The 16003-nt window shown below is 43.7% G+C and overlaps 1 protein-coding gene across 2 annotated transcripts in view; it reads left to right on the forward strand.

Annotated features, from left to right (window-relative positions):
* Positions 1 to 16003, forward strand: part of KMT2A (lysine methyltransferase 2A) — a 1431261-nt gene that overhangs the window by 505490 nt on the left and 909768 nt on the right. For both annotated transcript variants that reach the window (XM_086956712.1, XM_086956713.1), the window contains exon 10: positions 2855 to 2968. In XM_086956712.1, the coding sequence (XP_086812838.1) occupies positions 2855 to 2968 (114 nt within the window). The remainder of the gene's footprint in view (positions 1 to 2854; positions 2969 to 16003) is intronic.

Here is a 16003-nt window from a genome sequence, read left to right on the forward strand (position 1 = left end):
TCGTTTTCAGCCTAACTAGTTGTGTTCGCCCGAGAACTCTAACTTTGCTTTTACTAGCCTCCATAGACTTTGTCCCGCATCCCGCGTGAGAGTGCACACTCTGCACCCGAGTCCCCTAGGCCTCCTACTAGTAATCTGAAGGTTCAGTAACGTAGTCCTAGCGATTCCAAAGCCTATTAGTCCAGTACTTACCTGCTAGTAATTTCGCATTCCACTTTCATAGTATATGGTATTTGTGTAAATTGTGCAACCTAAAGTATTTTCGTAAGAGTTTTGTTGTGTGCTTAGTACCCTGTCCTCATAAAGAGTACAGGGCTGTTGTGATCTAAATAAATACACTGTTTATTTTCATAACACTTGTGTGGTGTCCTTTCACTTGGGGTTCAAGGGGTATATGTGATGGTATAACAGCTGGCTTAACACGCCCTCTAGAGTTTAGCCCGAAGACTGCTCGTATCCATGCTACTAGGATAGCTGGTCTATAAGGTTGATTTACAACCAATCATCAATAAGGGTTGTTTGGACTGATACAAAGTGCTCACTAGAATAGTGAACATTATATATCAGGCCAACTTCTCACACTTCCCAAATCCAGATTCAGTGGCAGAAAGAGCTCTACATACACTAAACGTAAAGAGAGCTCTCCTGTACTATATAAACAGAACAAAACTTTTCAGGAAAACTAAGCAACTGTTTGTTGCCTTCTCACCACAGCACAAAGGCAACTCCATTTCCAAATCCGGTATAGCCAGATGGATTGTTAAGTGCATACAGATTTGTTATCAGAAAGCTAAACGCACATTAACAGTTCCCCCACAAGCGCATTCAACAGGCAAGTTAGGGGCATCCATGGCTTTCCTTGGAAACATTCCTCTAGAAGACATATGTAGAGCAGCCTCATGGACAACCATACATACATTTACCAAACACTACTGTGTAGATGTACACTCCAAACAGCAAGCTGCTGTAGGAGAGGCTGTTCTAAAGACTCTATTTCAGACTGCTGCAGCTGGCACAGGTAGCCACCGCTAAGGAGGTAACTGCTATACATTCTATGCACAGATAAGAATTCAGCAGCCCACATGCCTCGAATGGAATATGCTATTACCAGTATGCATCTGTTCTTGGCATGTAGGGCTGCTGACATTCATATCGCCCACCCTCCTCCCCGGTGCCTGTCGCAGCTGTAGCACTCAAAATTTATCTCTAGCATGGACATCACTTACTGTATCATACTCCATCTCTGCCACAATGGCGAAAAACAATCTGAGGATGGAGAGGATGCCCATGCGCACTGTAGTCCGGGGGAGGAGCCACCTATCTCGTGATACTTTGAAGACCCTTCCAGGACAACAATGTGCAATCATCCGGACCCAACACTAGGCGGCGATCTATGCACAGATATGAATGTCAGCAGCCCTACATGCCAAGAACAGATGCATACTGGTAAGTAGCATTTGCAATTCCTTACTAAATGTCTCGCCAAGCAGCGCATGTGCGCTGGCTCAGGTGAGACCTAAAAAGTATTATTGTTTCTTACCTGCACCAAGTCTGGCTTGGTTCTAAAAATAAAATACAACAAAGAAATATTTTTATATAAAAGAATTGGTCAGACTTCAGTCTGTGTGTGTGAAATCATTTCTTTCCTGTGTGTGTTCAATAAATGCTTAACACTACCCTCGGATTAAGCCTTACATCTCGCCCACACTACCACAAATAGAGTAAGATATTATCTACTTTAACCTCTGTAAGTCTTTGTTGATCCACTGGACTCTGTGCACACTATACCGCACTTAGGTATAGTATATACAGAGCCAGGTTCCTGCATTGGTGGATCAGTGGTGGAATTCTGAATTGACACATTTTTCCAAATTGCTAACAGTCTTGTTAGGGCCTTGTCCCTTTAGAATTGTTTTCGAAAAAATAAAAACTCACCATAGTTAGGGGAGGGGTTATAATTCCTAGAATGTCTCTTACAATAACCCAACTTTTTGGCAACACATAACATTTGCCATAGAGGACATGGTTGAGGAGCTCAACCTCACCCAAGGTATACAGAGACAGCTTCCTACTCACATCTCCATGTAAAGTGGTCTGATTTATTTTCCTTCTACTAAAATATTTTTTTACCACACAGAATTACAAAACAAGGGTTTTCATAACTACTGAAAACTATTTAGAAATGGTGTATACCCTTTTTAGCTATTTATATGTGTGTAAAGTAATTGTAGATGTAAACTGATTTTGACCTCTGTCTCTGAACACAGAACAAATGTGACAAATAAAATCAAGATTTAGAGGCATATTTAATGCTCCTTCACTTTGTGAGTGAACAAAACACCTGTTTTTCGAAATGCCTGAAAGGAGGTGTAGGCCTTAAAAATAGGTTGTCCTAATAAAATCTGACTCGCCATCGTGAGTGGGCTAGTTTGTTGAGGCCTGACTTGCCATTACCTGAGACTCTTACTGTTCCATGGAACACACATTCAGTTATTCTTAACCTTTTCCCCCACTGTTTAGCATATGGTTAAAGTATTTATTTGTTATGGATGGAAGCTGTATAATTTATAATAGTTGGATTGTTAAATATGTCATGGTTGTTGCTGTGTGCTCAGCTGGTAAGATTTACCTGCTGGAGGCAATTTAGTCTATTATCCTGTTTTCCCAAAGCATATCTAGAGGGTTTTGCTCTTAACCAGATGTTTTGTAATGTCATAGTTCCTTGACAGCAGTCATAACGTTTTTGGTGCTCTACACCCCTCCTGTAGCAAGAGGTCTTGCTTTGCTCTGCACTCTCCTATTGCTTCGAATAATAAGTAGTGACTACCTTGTTTGTCTTCTTTCTGCGTTGCAGGAGAACTGTGAGGTGGAAAATGTATGGGAAATGGGTGGATTGAGCGTCCTAACTTCAGTGCCTATAACTCCTAGAGTGGTGTGCTTCCTGTGTGCCAGCAGCGGGAATGTGGAGGTAAGTCTTTTTTATGTCAAGTTCCAGCACATGGGGAAGGTGAATTACCAGTGTTTGTGTTGTAGATACTGTAGTAGTACCAGTGCTTCCTCATTTGGTGCATTTTATAGGAGACATTAGGATTATCTTGCTGTGATTTAGAAAAGTTGAGGAAGGATTGTGTGAAAGTGCCATCTTTCTTGCATTTATATGCCCCCATTTTTTTCGAACTGCTTATGTGCTTGACTGAGTGTGCCCTGGGCTCCTGCCAATCAGGTACCCAGGGCCTGTGTTCCTTCCCTAAAACTGTGTTGAAAATGAAACCCAATTGGCATCTCTGACCACCTGTCAGCCCCTAGTAAATGGTACCCTAGGTACCCAGGGCATGGTGACAAGAGGAGACCCCTACGGGCTGCGGCACTTATTGTGTCACACTTAGGGGCCCTGTACCCTGGCACCCATGCACTGCCTTTGGAGGCTGAGTGCCTGAGTACAGAACTAAACAAAGAGTCGACATGGCACACATCCCTGTGTGCCATGCCCACAAACCCACTGCCCTGGCATACATCAGTCACCCCTCTATCTGGGTACCCTATGCCAGTGGTGAGGGCACTGGTGCATCAGCCCTGTGCCCCTACAGTACCCAGGGCCATTCCTGGGCACTGTAAGAGCAGTGATGCCATTAAGAGTATATGGTGCTGGGAGGTCGACATTACGAACTCCACAGCACCATAATGGCTACACTGCAGACTGACAAGTTTGGTATCAAACCTCTCAGCACATTAAATCCACACTGATGCCAGTGTGGGATTTAATGTGAAATGCCCCACAGAGGGCATGTTAGAGATGTCCCCTGAAACCTAACTACAATCCACGTCTGGGCTGAGTGGCTGCAGAGGCTTCCAACACAGCAGACATGTTGCTGGACCCCTGGCTGGAGAGCCCCCCGCTCTCCTGGGCCTGCAACAATGCACATCCAGGGCGAAGTGCTAGGTCTCCTCTCCCAGGATGGGCAGGGGGAAGCTTCAAAGGAATTCCGCCTCTGTGAGCTTCTCCAGACCATTTGCTGTGCCCAGCAACTGGCTCCCACCAGTCCTGACCTCCACTCTGGCGGGAAGACTGGCGGGAAAAACTACGTGGGGAAGGGGGGGTGTGCCAGCCTGTGCCAACCCCACCCCTCAGGTGGAGGAGACGAGGTGAAGCACGACCCGGGCTCCGGCCATCTTGAAGATAGGGAGCCCAGCGCAATCACAGCTAGGCTCCTGCCCCCCTCCCACAGGAGAGGAGCAGGCTAGGGGGTGTACCCAACCCAGGACAGGGACCTATTGGTCCCTGCCCTTGCCCTACCTGTAGCGCCCCTAAAATCTGTATTTAGGGGCTCCCTGAACCTTCTTTCCTTAGATCCAGACAAGAAAAGAAGAATGTAGACCAAGAGGAAAAAGACCCGCCGTGCAGCTGCTAACAGGACGACAACAACTGACTTGGCCCCAGCCCTACCGGCCTGTCGATCCTGGAACCTGCTCCTGCCTAAATCCCGGCGACTCCTGCGGACAGCAACCTTGGGACACCCAGAGGACCTGCCTGCCTTGACCCTCTTACAGTCTGGGACTCCCATCAGCAGAGGCTCTGCTGCAACAACCCCACTGGTGCCAGCCAAGAAGCTCCGGACCAGCCCACTCTGCACCTGCCGAGCCCGGTCCGTGCCAGAGTGATCCAAGACCACGAGGACCTCTCCCCGGCGACTGGGACCCGAAGTCCAGTGCCCAAAGACCCTCCTCGACGAACCAGACGACGCCTGCAGACTGAGAACCAGGGGCCACCTCAACCGCGACCAGCTGAGGGTAAGCTTTTCTGACACCTAAAGACACCCCTGCACCCGGCGCCCTCCGCACCCTGTGCCTTCCTTTGGTGTACCTACCTGTGCTCCAAGATCCCAACTTACCTCTCGAAGTTCTGGTCGCCCCTGGAGAGTCTGCGTCCCCGAGCCTGCAGCCTTTGTTCCCTTTTGACCTTTCCCATTGGATAACATTGAGCGCCCGATGGCTCAAGAGCACCCTGCACCCAGCCGCCTGAGTACCGCTGGCTGTGCCACCTTTGCCCTATCCTGCTTCCCCCTTTGCCCTGAGCAAGTGACCAGGAGCCCAGCTCCCACAGCCGTGTGGCCTGCTAGCCAGCAGCCACCAACCGGAGGCCCCCTGTCCCTCATAACATTGATAACATTGGTCCTAACTACCTCTGCACCCGGCCGCACCTGCGCTGCTGAGGGGGAACCAACTGTACCTACCTGACCTTGGGGGACCCCTGAGTCTATGCCCAGAACCATAACTTCACCAGGCGAACACTCACCTGGAAACCGGTATCTCACTTACCTGCCATTGGATAACATTGACTGGTTTGACTCGAAAAATCTTTTAAGTGGGAAGATTTGGAAACTTAAAATATTCATATAAAATCAACCGAACTCCGAATCCTGAAGTACTCACCTGTGATCAGGAGAGAAGCTAGTACTGTACCTTGTAGCCCAGTACTGAACTGCAAAAGTAATCCTTACCGGGTTTATTAGTAAGAGGAATTTTCTCCATAGGAATCCATTGTCTGCTTTTCTATGAAATTTCTTCTATCTACTTTTGAAAACTTGAACTATTCTTTAAAAATCATATGAAATACTGAAACGAAATGCTAAATTGTGTGTAGAATTGTGTTGCCTACTGCACCCCCTGTACCTATTGTGTTTACAAAGTTTATTGCCTTTCTGCAAACTACTCATCTGAGACCTCTCATATTGAGAACAGTATATTTTGATACCTGTTGGTTCTAGAAATAAAACAACTATATGTTTGATATAAAAACAATTAGCCTGGATTTCAGTCTTTGAGTGTGTGAAAGCTTTTGTTGGCTGAGTGTGTACAACAAATGCCTTACACTGTCCTCTGGTACTGCCTTACTGCTCGACCAAGCTACCACTTCAGAGAGTAAGGTCACACCTAGCTTTAACCTCTGTTATACCTCTGGGGTTTGTGGACTCTATACACACTGTACCTTATTCTGGTCCAGTATATATAGAGCCACTTTCTCACAAGAATTTTTCATTTCAATTTTATATCACTAGGAGATGGTTCACGGCTTGCCCTTCAGGTTACAAGCTCCTCCGTTTACTGATGGCACTCCTTTACTAGTGAAAAGGTTTTTTAAATTGATCATGACTTTTTCTAAAACATAATTCTGGTGGTAAGTGAGGGCAAAGTACTGTCACAGGTTTCATTGCATTCCTTGAAACCCTTGTGAACATTGATTTGACAACTAATTCCCTTCACCCTCTTTCAGAAGACCTAGACCCAGCACAGACTAGCTGGGTAGCTTCCAAGAAGGGAATCTTTTTTGCCCTATTGGACACATGCATTACTTTAAATACCCATACTGTGACCTCTGGGCTATCTATATAACACCCCCATCCCGCACTCAGAAATCCTATTAATGGTCCCTCAATGTAAGTGAGATTCCACTGGAGGATCTATAAATTAAAATGATGTCCCAATTCCCCTCCCCAACAGTCAACCTCTCAACAGGTGCGAGCTTACTTTCCACTATAACTCAACAGTGTCATCCATCCTGGACCAACTAACTCCCCGAAACTGAAAAAATTCTGAGAGACTCCCTCAAGATCTTGATTCAACAGAAACCTCAATGCAGAAAGAAAACAAATGAGAGCGGCAGACAGACTCCTGAGAACCAAACCCTCCCAATCCCCCTTCAACAGCTCAGAATTGAATAAAGAAAATATAGCAACCACATCTTAAAAGATAAAGCCACATGTCTCCCCCCCCCCCTTTCCCCCCAAAATCTCTAGGCAAAGCAAAAAAAGCCCCCAAAGAACTGTTCAACATCATTAAACAGACCTTGAAACTAGCTAAGCCAACTCCCCTTGTCTACGTAGAACACTCTGACAACTTCACAAAATTCTTCAATTAGAAAATCACGAATATCGAACTCTTCTTAGAACACCGCATTCTAATGTCCTTCGAAAATCTGTCTTCTTAGAGTGGAGGAAACAAACGCACCTCTGATCTCACCGAATTCACTGAAGGCGGCCATCCACCCTTAACTCTCTGGATAGAAACCAAACCTAGGATCCCACTTAACTCACAAGAGGTGGATTTCTTCTCTAATTTGATTGCAAATTCCAAGCGCTCCTCTCACCTTGCAGATCCTCTTCCACCCTACTGGGCAAAAAACCTCAACCATCCCCTAGCACTCTTCTGGACGAAAATAATAAACAGCTCCCTGAGTAATGCTGGACTGCCTCAAACTAGATCAAGTCACTCCCTTTCTGAAGAAGTCAGGTGCTGACCCAGACGGGCTCAACAACTTCAGACCCATTTCCAACCTACCCTTTCTGGCTAAAATAATTGAATAATGCATCCTCCCCCAACTCAAGCAACACATTTACTCCCGCAAGCTTCTTGACTCACTACACTCGGGCTTTAAAAAAGTAGGTAGCACTGAAACAGCAGTACTAAACATAGTAGACAACATACACAAATTTCTGGATGTTGATAGATGCTGCCTAGACTTGTCAGCAGCCTTCTACTTGTCAGCAGCCTTCTACTTGGTTGAGCACCAGCTGCTTCTTGAATCCCTCCATAGGCGGGTCAGAGTCGACGACCTGGTCCTGAAATGGTTCACCTCCTATCTCCATAACCGATCCAAACTTATAAAAATCAATAACTCCACTTCTTACACATTCACCATATCCAGGGGTGTCCCACAAGTCATTTCACCTACGCTCTTCAGTATATACATGGAACTCCTCATCACCATTCTCAAACGGGCGAACATCATGTACCACCTGTGTGTGGACAAGTAATAACAAAAATATCTTCCTTTCTGTGTTCTTCTGTATACATGTAATCAATATCATCAGATATATACATATATATATATATATATATATATATATATATATATATATTACCTACTGGCGATAGCCAGTAGGTATATATAGTTAGGATTTTTTCTCTATGGAACTTTTGAAAATTCTATGTCTAATAACTTTGGCGTTTGTGGACGGAATTGGCTGAAATTTTCAGGAAAATGGCACATTTTGTTTCTGAGCAGCCCCTGAAAATTTGGGGGGGGGGGGGTCGTCAAGGGGGGCCGAGAAAAAAGGGGGGTCCCAAAACGCGTTTTTCCCATTCATTTTTCCATATGGCGGTTGGCCTCACTTTTAGCTCGAACGGCTGAATGGATTTGCACGAAACTTGGCAAAATTGTTGGGACTGTTAGCCCGATGTGCCTTTGCTAGGTCTCAATATATGTGCTTCAGTGGATTTTGAGAAATTAACGTTCAAAAAAAGATATATATCTGTAACAGCGCTCCGGGCAGCGCTCCGGTTCGCGTACTTTTCGCGTAACGGAACTTTGCGATGCGAAGTGATTGGCTCACCGGTGTCTGTCAACATTCTAAACAGTCCGGAGCGGCCGCCATCTTGTCTCTCGGTAGGATCGAGAGACAAGAGGAGGCCAAAACAAAGGGGGAAATGAAGGAAAGGGGACAAGGTAGACCCCTTCTGACCCCCTAGGATTGATGAGGGGGATATTATAGAGCGACGCGGGGCCCAAAAAAAAAAGAAAAAATTCCGATTTTTTTCGCCGTAGAGACGCGTCTTGGTACGCGAACCGGGCAGCTAACCGGGAAGCTAACCGGCAGTGTAACGGGAGTCTGAGGTGAAGCTGATTGGCTGTTAACATTGTAAACAGTCTGGAGAGGCCGCCATCTTGTCTCTCTGTGGGATCGAGAGACAAGAGGTGGGAAAAAAAAGGTGTAAATGAAGGAAAGGGGTAAGGTAGACTCCTCCTGAACCCCTAGGATTGATGAGGGGGCTATTAAAGTTCCCCGCGGGGTAAAAGAAAAAAAAATTGCGATTGCGGTTTTGTTTGCGCTGCAGAGACGATACGTCACGGTTATGCGATGCATCATGAGGCGTCTCACGGGCTACGTGATACGTCACGTAATAAAGAATATATTTTACAGCTATAGATATTAGCTTTTAAAAAAACCAATGAAATTCACTGAAAAAAACATAGGTTATAGACCATATATAGTTAGGAATTTGCATTTACAAAACCTTGAAAATTCACTGAAAAAACCATAGGTTATAGACCATATATAGTTAGGGATTAGCATTTACAAAACCTTATTTTATTCGCACAAAACCATTGAAATTCCATATATAGTTAGTTGCACTAACTATATATCGCGGACCCGCAATCCACTGCTAATGATGTCACATATTACATCATTCATGACATGGTCAGTGACATCACTGATGACATCTCAAATGACATCACTGATGACATCTCAAATGACATCACTGATGACATCACTGACATCTCATTTGACATTATTGATCACATCACTGATGATATCATTTATGTGATAATACAATGAACATCTTCAGACTGTAATATAACCTTAGATACACTCAGTGTAAACAGACACTCACAGACTGTCACACATCCATGGAGTTACTCACACACCTAGTCAGTCATGCAAAAAATCAATCACACCTCCATTTCCTCAACTATACAGTTATACACACCTTACTTATTCAAACATATACTAACACATATTTACTCTCTTATACAATCCCTGATACAAGTTCACAATGATCCATACAGCCACTCTCACCTTCACTGGCTCTTATGTTCAGTTATTTATATATGTTAACTCTCACATGGACTGTGTTTTACATATGTACTTACTTTGACATGTAGCACTGAGATATCCATTCACTCACCAATACACTCATGCACACAGTCAACTGTCCATACAGCTGTTTCTACATGCACTTTTGAATCCATACACCTAGGGAATCAACTGCTCACACATCTATGCACAGAGTCATACACCTCCCAGCCACCCACACACATACTCAGTCTCCCATACAAATACTTGGGCAACCATTCAATAACCCATATAGTTACTGATATAGCTACTGATTTAAACATGCAGCAGTTTACAGAACAACATATATAATGATTGCCAAATTAAGACACTTTAGTCACTAACCCATGCACTCAGTGAGACACATTTAATCATTCTCTCATACAGTCAGTCATGCACCTACTAAATCCTTCATCCAGACACTTATACATCCACTCATTCTTCAATATGTAAGACATATTTTAACTTTACAGAAACATACAGTCACTGGGTGTTGTCATCAGTGATGTCATCAGTGATGTCATTTGAGATGTCATCAGTGATGTCGCTGACCATGTCATGAATGATGTAATATGTGACATCATTAGCAGTGGATTGCGGGTCCGCGATATATAGTTAGTGCAACTAACTATATATGGAATTTCAATGGTTTTGTGCGAATAAAATAAGGTTTTGTAAATGCTAATCCCTAACTATATATGGTCTATAACCTATGGTTTTTTCAGTGATATATATATATATATATATATATATATATATATATATATATATATATATATATATATATATATATATATATATATATATATATATATATATATATCCCAATAAAGTCTACTTGGAGAATCTAGTAACACTTTACTTGATATTAATCATTTATTATTAATTTCTAGGCAACAGTAGTAAAAAGTCATACAACACTTGATACAATATAACAACAATTAAAACCACATATTTACAGATTGATACAAATCAATTCAAAATTGCAGTAAACTCCAATCTTAGAGAGTTTTTTTCGTTTAGATTTTTTTACAATAGTTTTCACAATCATGAATAGCATTGAATTACAAATATTTCATATAAAAATCTTCACATCATTAAAGTTTAAAAACTGTACATTGCAACAAATAAAAATGTCCTTTTTTCGACGCGTTTCGGTGTATCCGTTTTGTTTGAAAACACCTTCCTCAGGACTAGTAAATTAAAATCACAAACTTCTCACTGTGCCAACGATCATTCAGTTAAATATTTGTTTTACAATTGCTAAATTTACAATATGTAATTACTCTCCCTGGTTCTCTATATTTAACTTAGTGATACTATTCTTTAAAATATCAAAAATACAATTAGAGCCTTTTGATTACATTTTATACTAGGAGAAAATTAAATAATCTTCGAAGTCTTACACCCATTTCTCATCACCTGCTAAAGTACACCTGCTTATTTGGGTCACAATAATACTAAGCCTAAGGACCGTATTCCTATATTGGATCTTAGACATACACGGTCCTCGGCCAGTCCTACTTGGGACATTTCTTTTGGCTCAGTCATACTACATATTGACCTATTTATATAGTATAATTTGTGACTCCCTTTAGGCGAGTAACCACAATTCTTACCCTTTTTCATTGGTGAATATTAGATGTAAACTTTTCAGGGAAGGAATATAGTTGTTCCTTATACCTCCATGTAAGTGAAATCACAGGTTTTTTAATCTGTGGAGTAAGTAAAACGGTGTAACTGCCTTTATCCTACTCTATTTATTAAAACAGTTTGTTTATAATCTTCACTGTTAAATTGCACATACTCACATAGATGAACTTTATAAAATTCCCACCTCCGTGGATAACAGTAATGGCGTTTCTTTAAAGTGATTTCCACCCCTTCAGTTACGGCAATTAATAGCGGTTTCCTTATTTAACCTAAAGTACAAATATTAGGAATATTTGTTGTATTTTATACGGATGGTGTCTCTCCTTTTAGAAATAACTACTATTGGGCAGCAGGCACTTTCCATGTATATATACTCTATGTCCCTCTTGAAAGTTCCCTCATGGGGTTGTGTTTTTGGCAAAGATTGGGAACCTGTTTAGTCTCCCGCTTTCATCCAAGTATACACCTCCTTTTTCAATGTAGGGTGACACTCAATCCTGTTAGATGTAAGAGAAGACCAATAATATTCCGTCCGTTTCTCTAATCAAATTTTTTATAAAAATGTATTTTTCCTTAGGCGCTTGACTTATAGCCTTATTATTGGTAGTCTAGGCTTAGATATTAATTATTACAATCATACGGTGCCTGTAATTGGGGACAACCTCAAAACGGCTTTCTACTAATGAAACACAATCCACTACTGTTACTAAACTTAAGACTAGACTATACTCACTTAGGATGGTTTGCGGTTACCTTTTATTATAGTGCAAGGGGAGATGACAATGGCTGCCCCGACATAAAACTGATAACTGTACTCTTACAATATTTAGAAAGTCTATCAATTATTACATTGCGAATACCGGACTGCTTCTTTAAATTTAACCTGAATTCACGATTACTGCTTCGAAGATTTTTAATAAAAACAGTACACGCATGTAGTTTTCACTCGCTGCTGTGTATAGTTTGTTCGACTGCGACGAAAAACTGTTCGAGGCATATGAGCTCCAGATCGTACACTTATGCAATAGATCGCCACCTGGTGTTGGGCTCGGATGATTGCAGGTTGTTGTCTTCTTGGAAGAAGTCTTTGTAGTCACAAGATAGGTGACTCCTCCCTTGGACAATACTGCGCATGGTCATCGACTCCATCCTCAGATAGTTTTTTTCCGCCACTGGGTTCGGACGAAAGTTTTCCGCTCCGGCTAGAAAAGGCTTTTTCAGCAACTTCGAAGCGTGAAACGTTATACAAACATTTTCGACATCGAATAGACTTTTCGACATTACCAGCTACATTCCAGTGCGTCGACGCTGGCCGTTGGACCTATCGGCGCCGTACAGCCTACGCCTCATGGACAGAACTCCATTCAAGAGATGCTCGGTATGTCGAGCAAAATTCCCTCATAGCGACCATCAAGAGGTCTGCAACCTCTGTCTATCGCCGGAACACGACGAGTCGACCTGCACAGCTTGTGCATCCTTCCGATCGAAGAAGACCATTCGGGATCGGAGGGCACGTCGATACGAGATGAGGAGATCAGCGCCAGCACCGGAGGCCATCTTCGAGGGGGAGATCGCCGAAGAGGACGTCTCAGAGGACGAGGCTCCACTCGTCGCCAAAGAAGACTCTCCTGATCTCCATTTCATATCAGGGGCAGAGGACTCAGACGACTCGATTCCATCTCGGCAACCCGTGAGTACTCTTGCCCCTGCACAACATACACTATCCAAGCCAAAGGCAACGGTCAGCACTCCGTCCATGGGGCCCAGTCAAGTCAGAAATATCCCCTCAGACGCCCCGCCTTCGGGCTCGGCTCCGAGGAAAAAGACTACGCCTTCCGGTGCCTCTGCACCGACAAAACCACATGTGCCAATTCCACCTCCTCCATTAGCACCGAAGCACATACATCCTTCGACACCGAAGGACTCTTCGACACCAAAGCCAAAACACCCTCCGGTGCCCAAAGACAAGGATCCTTCGGCACCCAAACCATAAGATGCATCGGTGCCGAAGATCGTACCGATCCGAAAGCTTCGGCTCCGAAAACATCCGGTTCCAAAAATAAAGATGGAAAGCCAGAGTCCGACGCCGCAGGGCCAACGAGACCTGTCTCCACTTCAAAATCTCCAACCTTGGTACCGAAGACTCCAAGGCCTAATACAGAGACACCTAAAAAAAAAAAAGCCTACAAAGCCGAAACCACCTTCGGCACCGAAAAATTTGCCACAGGACTCGATAACGCCTCCTACGGCAAAAAACACAAAACAACCCCTATCGGCGCCGAAAAAGATTGTAGAGGAGGAAGAACTGTTTAGACCAGATCCTAAACAAAGGAAAGTCCATATCAATCCAAAAACTGGACATGTGGAAGCAATTCCTTACAAGAAGAGACCAGCAGACACACCACTTCTACCTGTGGTTCCTGCCAAAAAGCAGGATTGTGCAACTTCTCCAATGCACCCTTCCTCTCCTTCACCTTCTTCCTCTCCTATCTCTCCTTACATTGAACCTACAGTTTCTCCTGTTCAATCTCCTGCATCCTGCATGATCACACCACACTGACGAAGAGTATGATCTAGGTGGGGGAATGATGTACCAGAGCCACATGCATACCCTTCAGATGAAGATATCAATCCAGAATATCCTAAAGATGACTATATATATAGTTTCCCACCACACAATGTGCCCGACATTCCTGATCCTCAGTACTACCCAACAAAACCTTCCCCCCCAGAAGATAGTATTGGGTTTAATCATCTATTAAATGGAGCTGCCCTTTACCACGGGGTCTCAATGGACTTTGATGCCATTGATGAGGATTTTTTACTTGATACATTTGAGCAGTCACAAAGGTCTACGCAAATACTACCCATGATCAAAGGAGTCATTAAACATGCTCCAGAAATATTTAAAGACCCGGTACGATGTAGGGTATTAAATCCAAGAATAGAAAAGAAGTATAGACCAGCACCATCTGATCCAGTCTTTATTAAGGGACATCTGCCACTAGAATCTTTAGAAGTGTCTAATGCACGGAAAGGAGCCAATTCTTCTGGTGACACACCCCCGCCTGACAAAGAATCTAAAGTTATTGATGCGTCAGGGAAACGGATTGCTGCGCAATGCACCCACCTACCTCGGGGGGGTGGGTGGGCGCATGGGAATCTATGAAAGTTACCAATACTGGGGAACCAAAGTTACAGGTAAGTAATTGTTTTCTTGCCCTAGTATTGGAACTTTCATAGATTCCCATGCTTTTGTATCAGAGTAGCAAGCAGTCAGCAATAAAAAAAACACATTTGTGTCATAAATACATTGTAATAACCAACATGACATAAAGATACAAAATGTGCAAAATAACGGAAGGTGGGATAGAAAGGAAAGCGTACCAATTATTGGAAGAGGTTCCTCAGGACAGCCTGGCCCAGTGCCGCATCCTCTTGCTGTAAGGATTCCAAGCAGTAATGCTTAGTAAAGGCGTGGACGCTGCTCCAGGTAGCAGCTCTGCAAATGTCCTTAATCTGCACCCCCGCAAAGAGGGCTGCTGAAGAAGCCACTGACCTCGTGAAATGTGCCCGAACCCTGCCAGTCAGTGGTTTCCCTGCTGCAGTATGGCAATGTAGAATGGCACTTGTAATCCATCTCGCTATCCCCTGTTTTGACAGCGGGAGACCTTTGCTTGGACCACCAAAAGCAACAAACAATTGAGAGGATTTACGAAATCCCTTGGTATGATCAAAATAGAATTTTGAACATCGTTGTACATCCAAAGAATGCAGCGATCTCTCCGCTGGTGTAGCCGGCTGAGGAAAGAACGCTTTCAGAATAACCAGCTCGTTCAAGTGGAAGTCCGAGGGTACTTTGGGTATGAACCTAGGTTAGTTCTCAGGATAACAGTGTTCCTTTTTATATTGCAGGAAAGGCTCCTGGATCGTAAGAGCCTGCAATTCTCCAATACGTCTCGCCGATGTGAGGGCAAGAAGGAGAGCCAATTTCCATGAAAGGAACTTCATGTCCGAACTATGAATTGGTTCAAATGGGGTTTTCATGAGCGGAGGCCTCACTGGTGGATAGACCCGGAACAAGCCCCTTAGAAATTGCTTCACAATTCTGGAATACCACAACGAGGGACCAGACTCAGACCATCTGTATCTTTAAATGGCTGCCAAATGGACCTTTATAGAAGAATGGGCCAGCCCCGACTTAGCCAGGGACAAGAGATAAGGTAGAAGTTGATGAGGCTTTGAAGTAAAGGGGTCAACTTTCTCTCTCCTGCACCAAATACAAAATCTCTTCCATTTTTAGCTGTAAGTCTTGTTTGTGGAAGGAGCTCTCGCCTGGGAGAGGACTTCCTTAATTTCGTTTGAGATTAAGAGATTCATAAATTCTCGCTGCTCAGGAGCCATGCTGTCGGGTGTAATGACTGTGGATCTGGGGGCCAAACCTGTCCTTCGGACATTGTGAGGAGATCTGGAATAGTGCTCAAGGGAAGAGGAGGAGCCAGCGACAACAGATGCAGTACCGTGTACCAGAACTGTCTCGGACAAGCAGGGGCTATCAAGATCATCCTGCATGGTTCCACTTTGATCTTCCTGATAAGTCTCGGGATCAGTGGGATGGGGGGAAAGGTGTAGAGAAATGTCTTTGACCAGGCTATCGAAAGCGCATTCCCCAATGATCC

Source organism: Lissotriton vulgaris, chromosome 2_1, assembly GCF_964263255.1.
Source record: "Lissotriton vulgaris chromosome 2_1, aLisVul1.2, whole genome shotgun sequence".
Classification (NCBI taxonomy): domain Eukaryota; kingdom Metazoa; phylum Chordata; class Amphibia; order Caudata; family Salamandridae; genus Lissotriton; species Lissotriton vulgaris.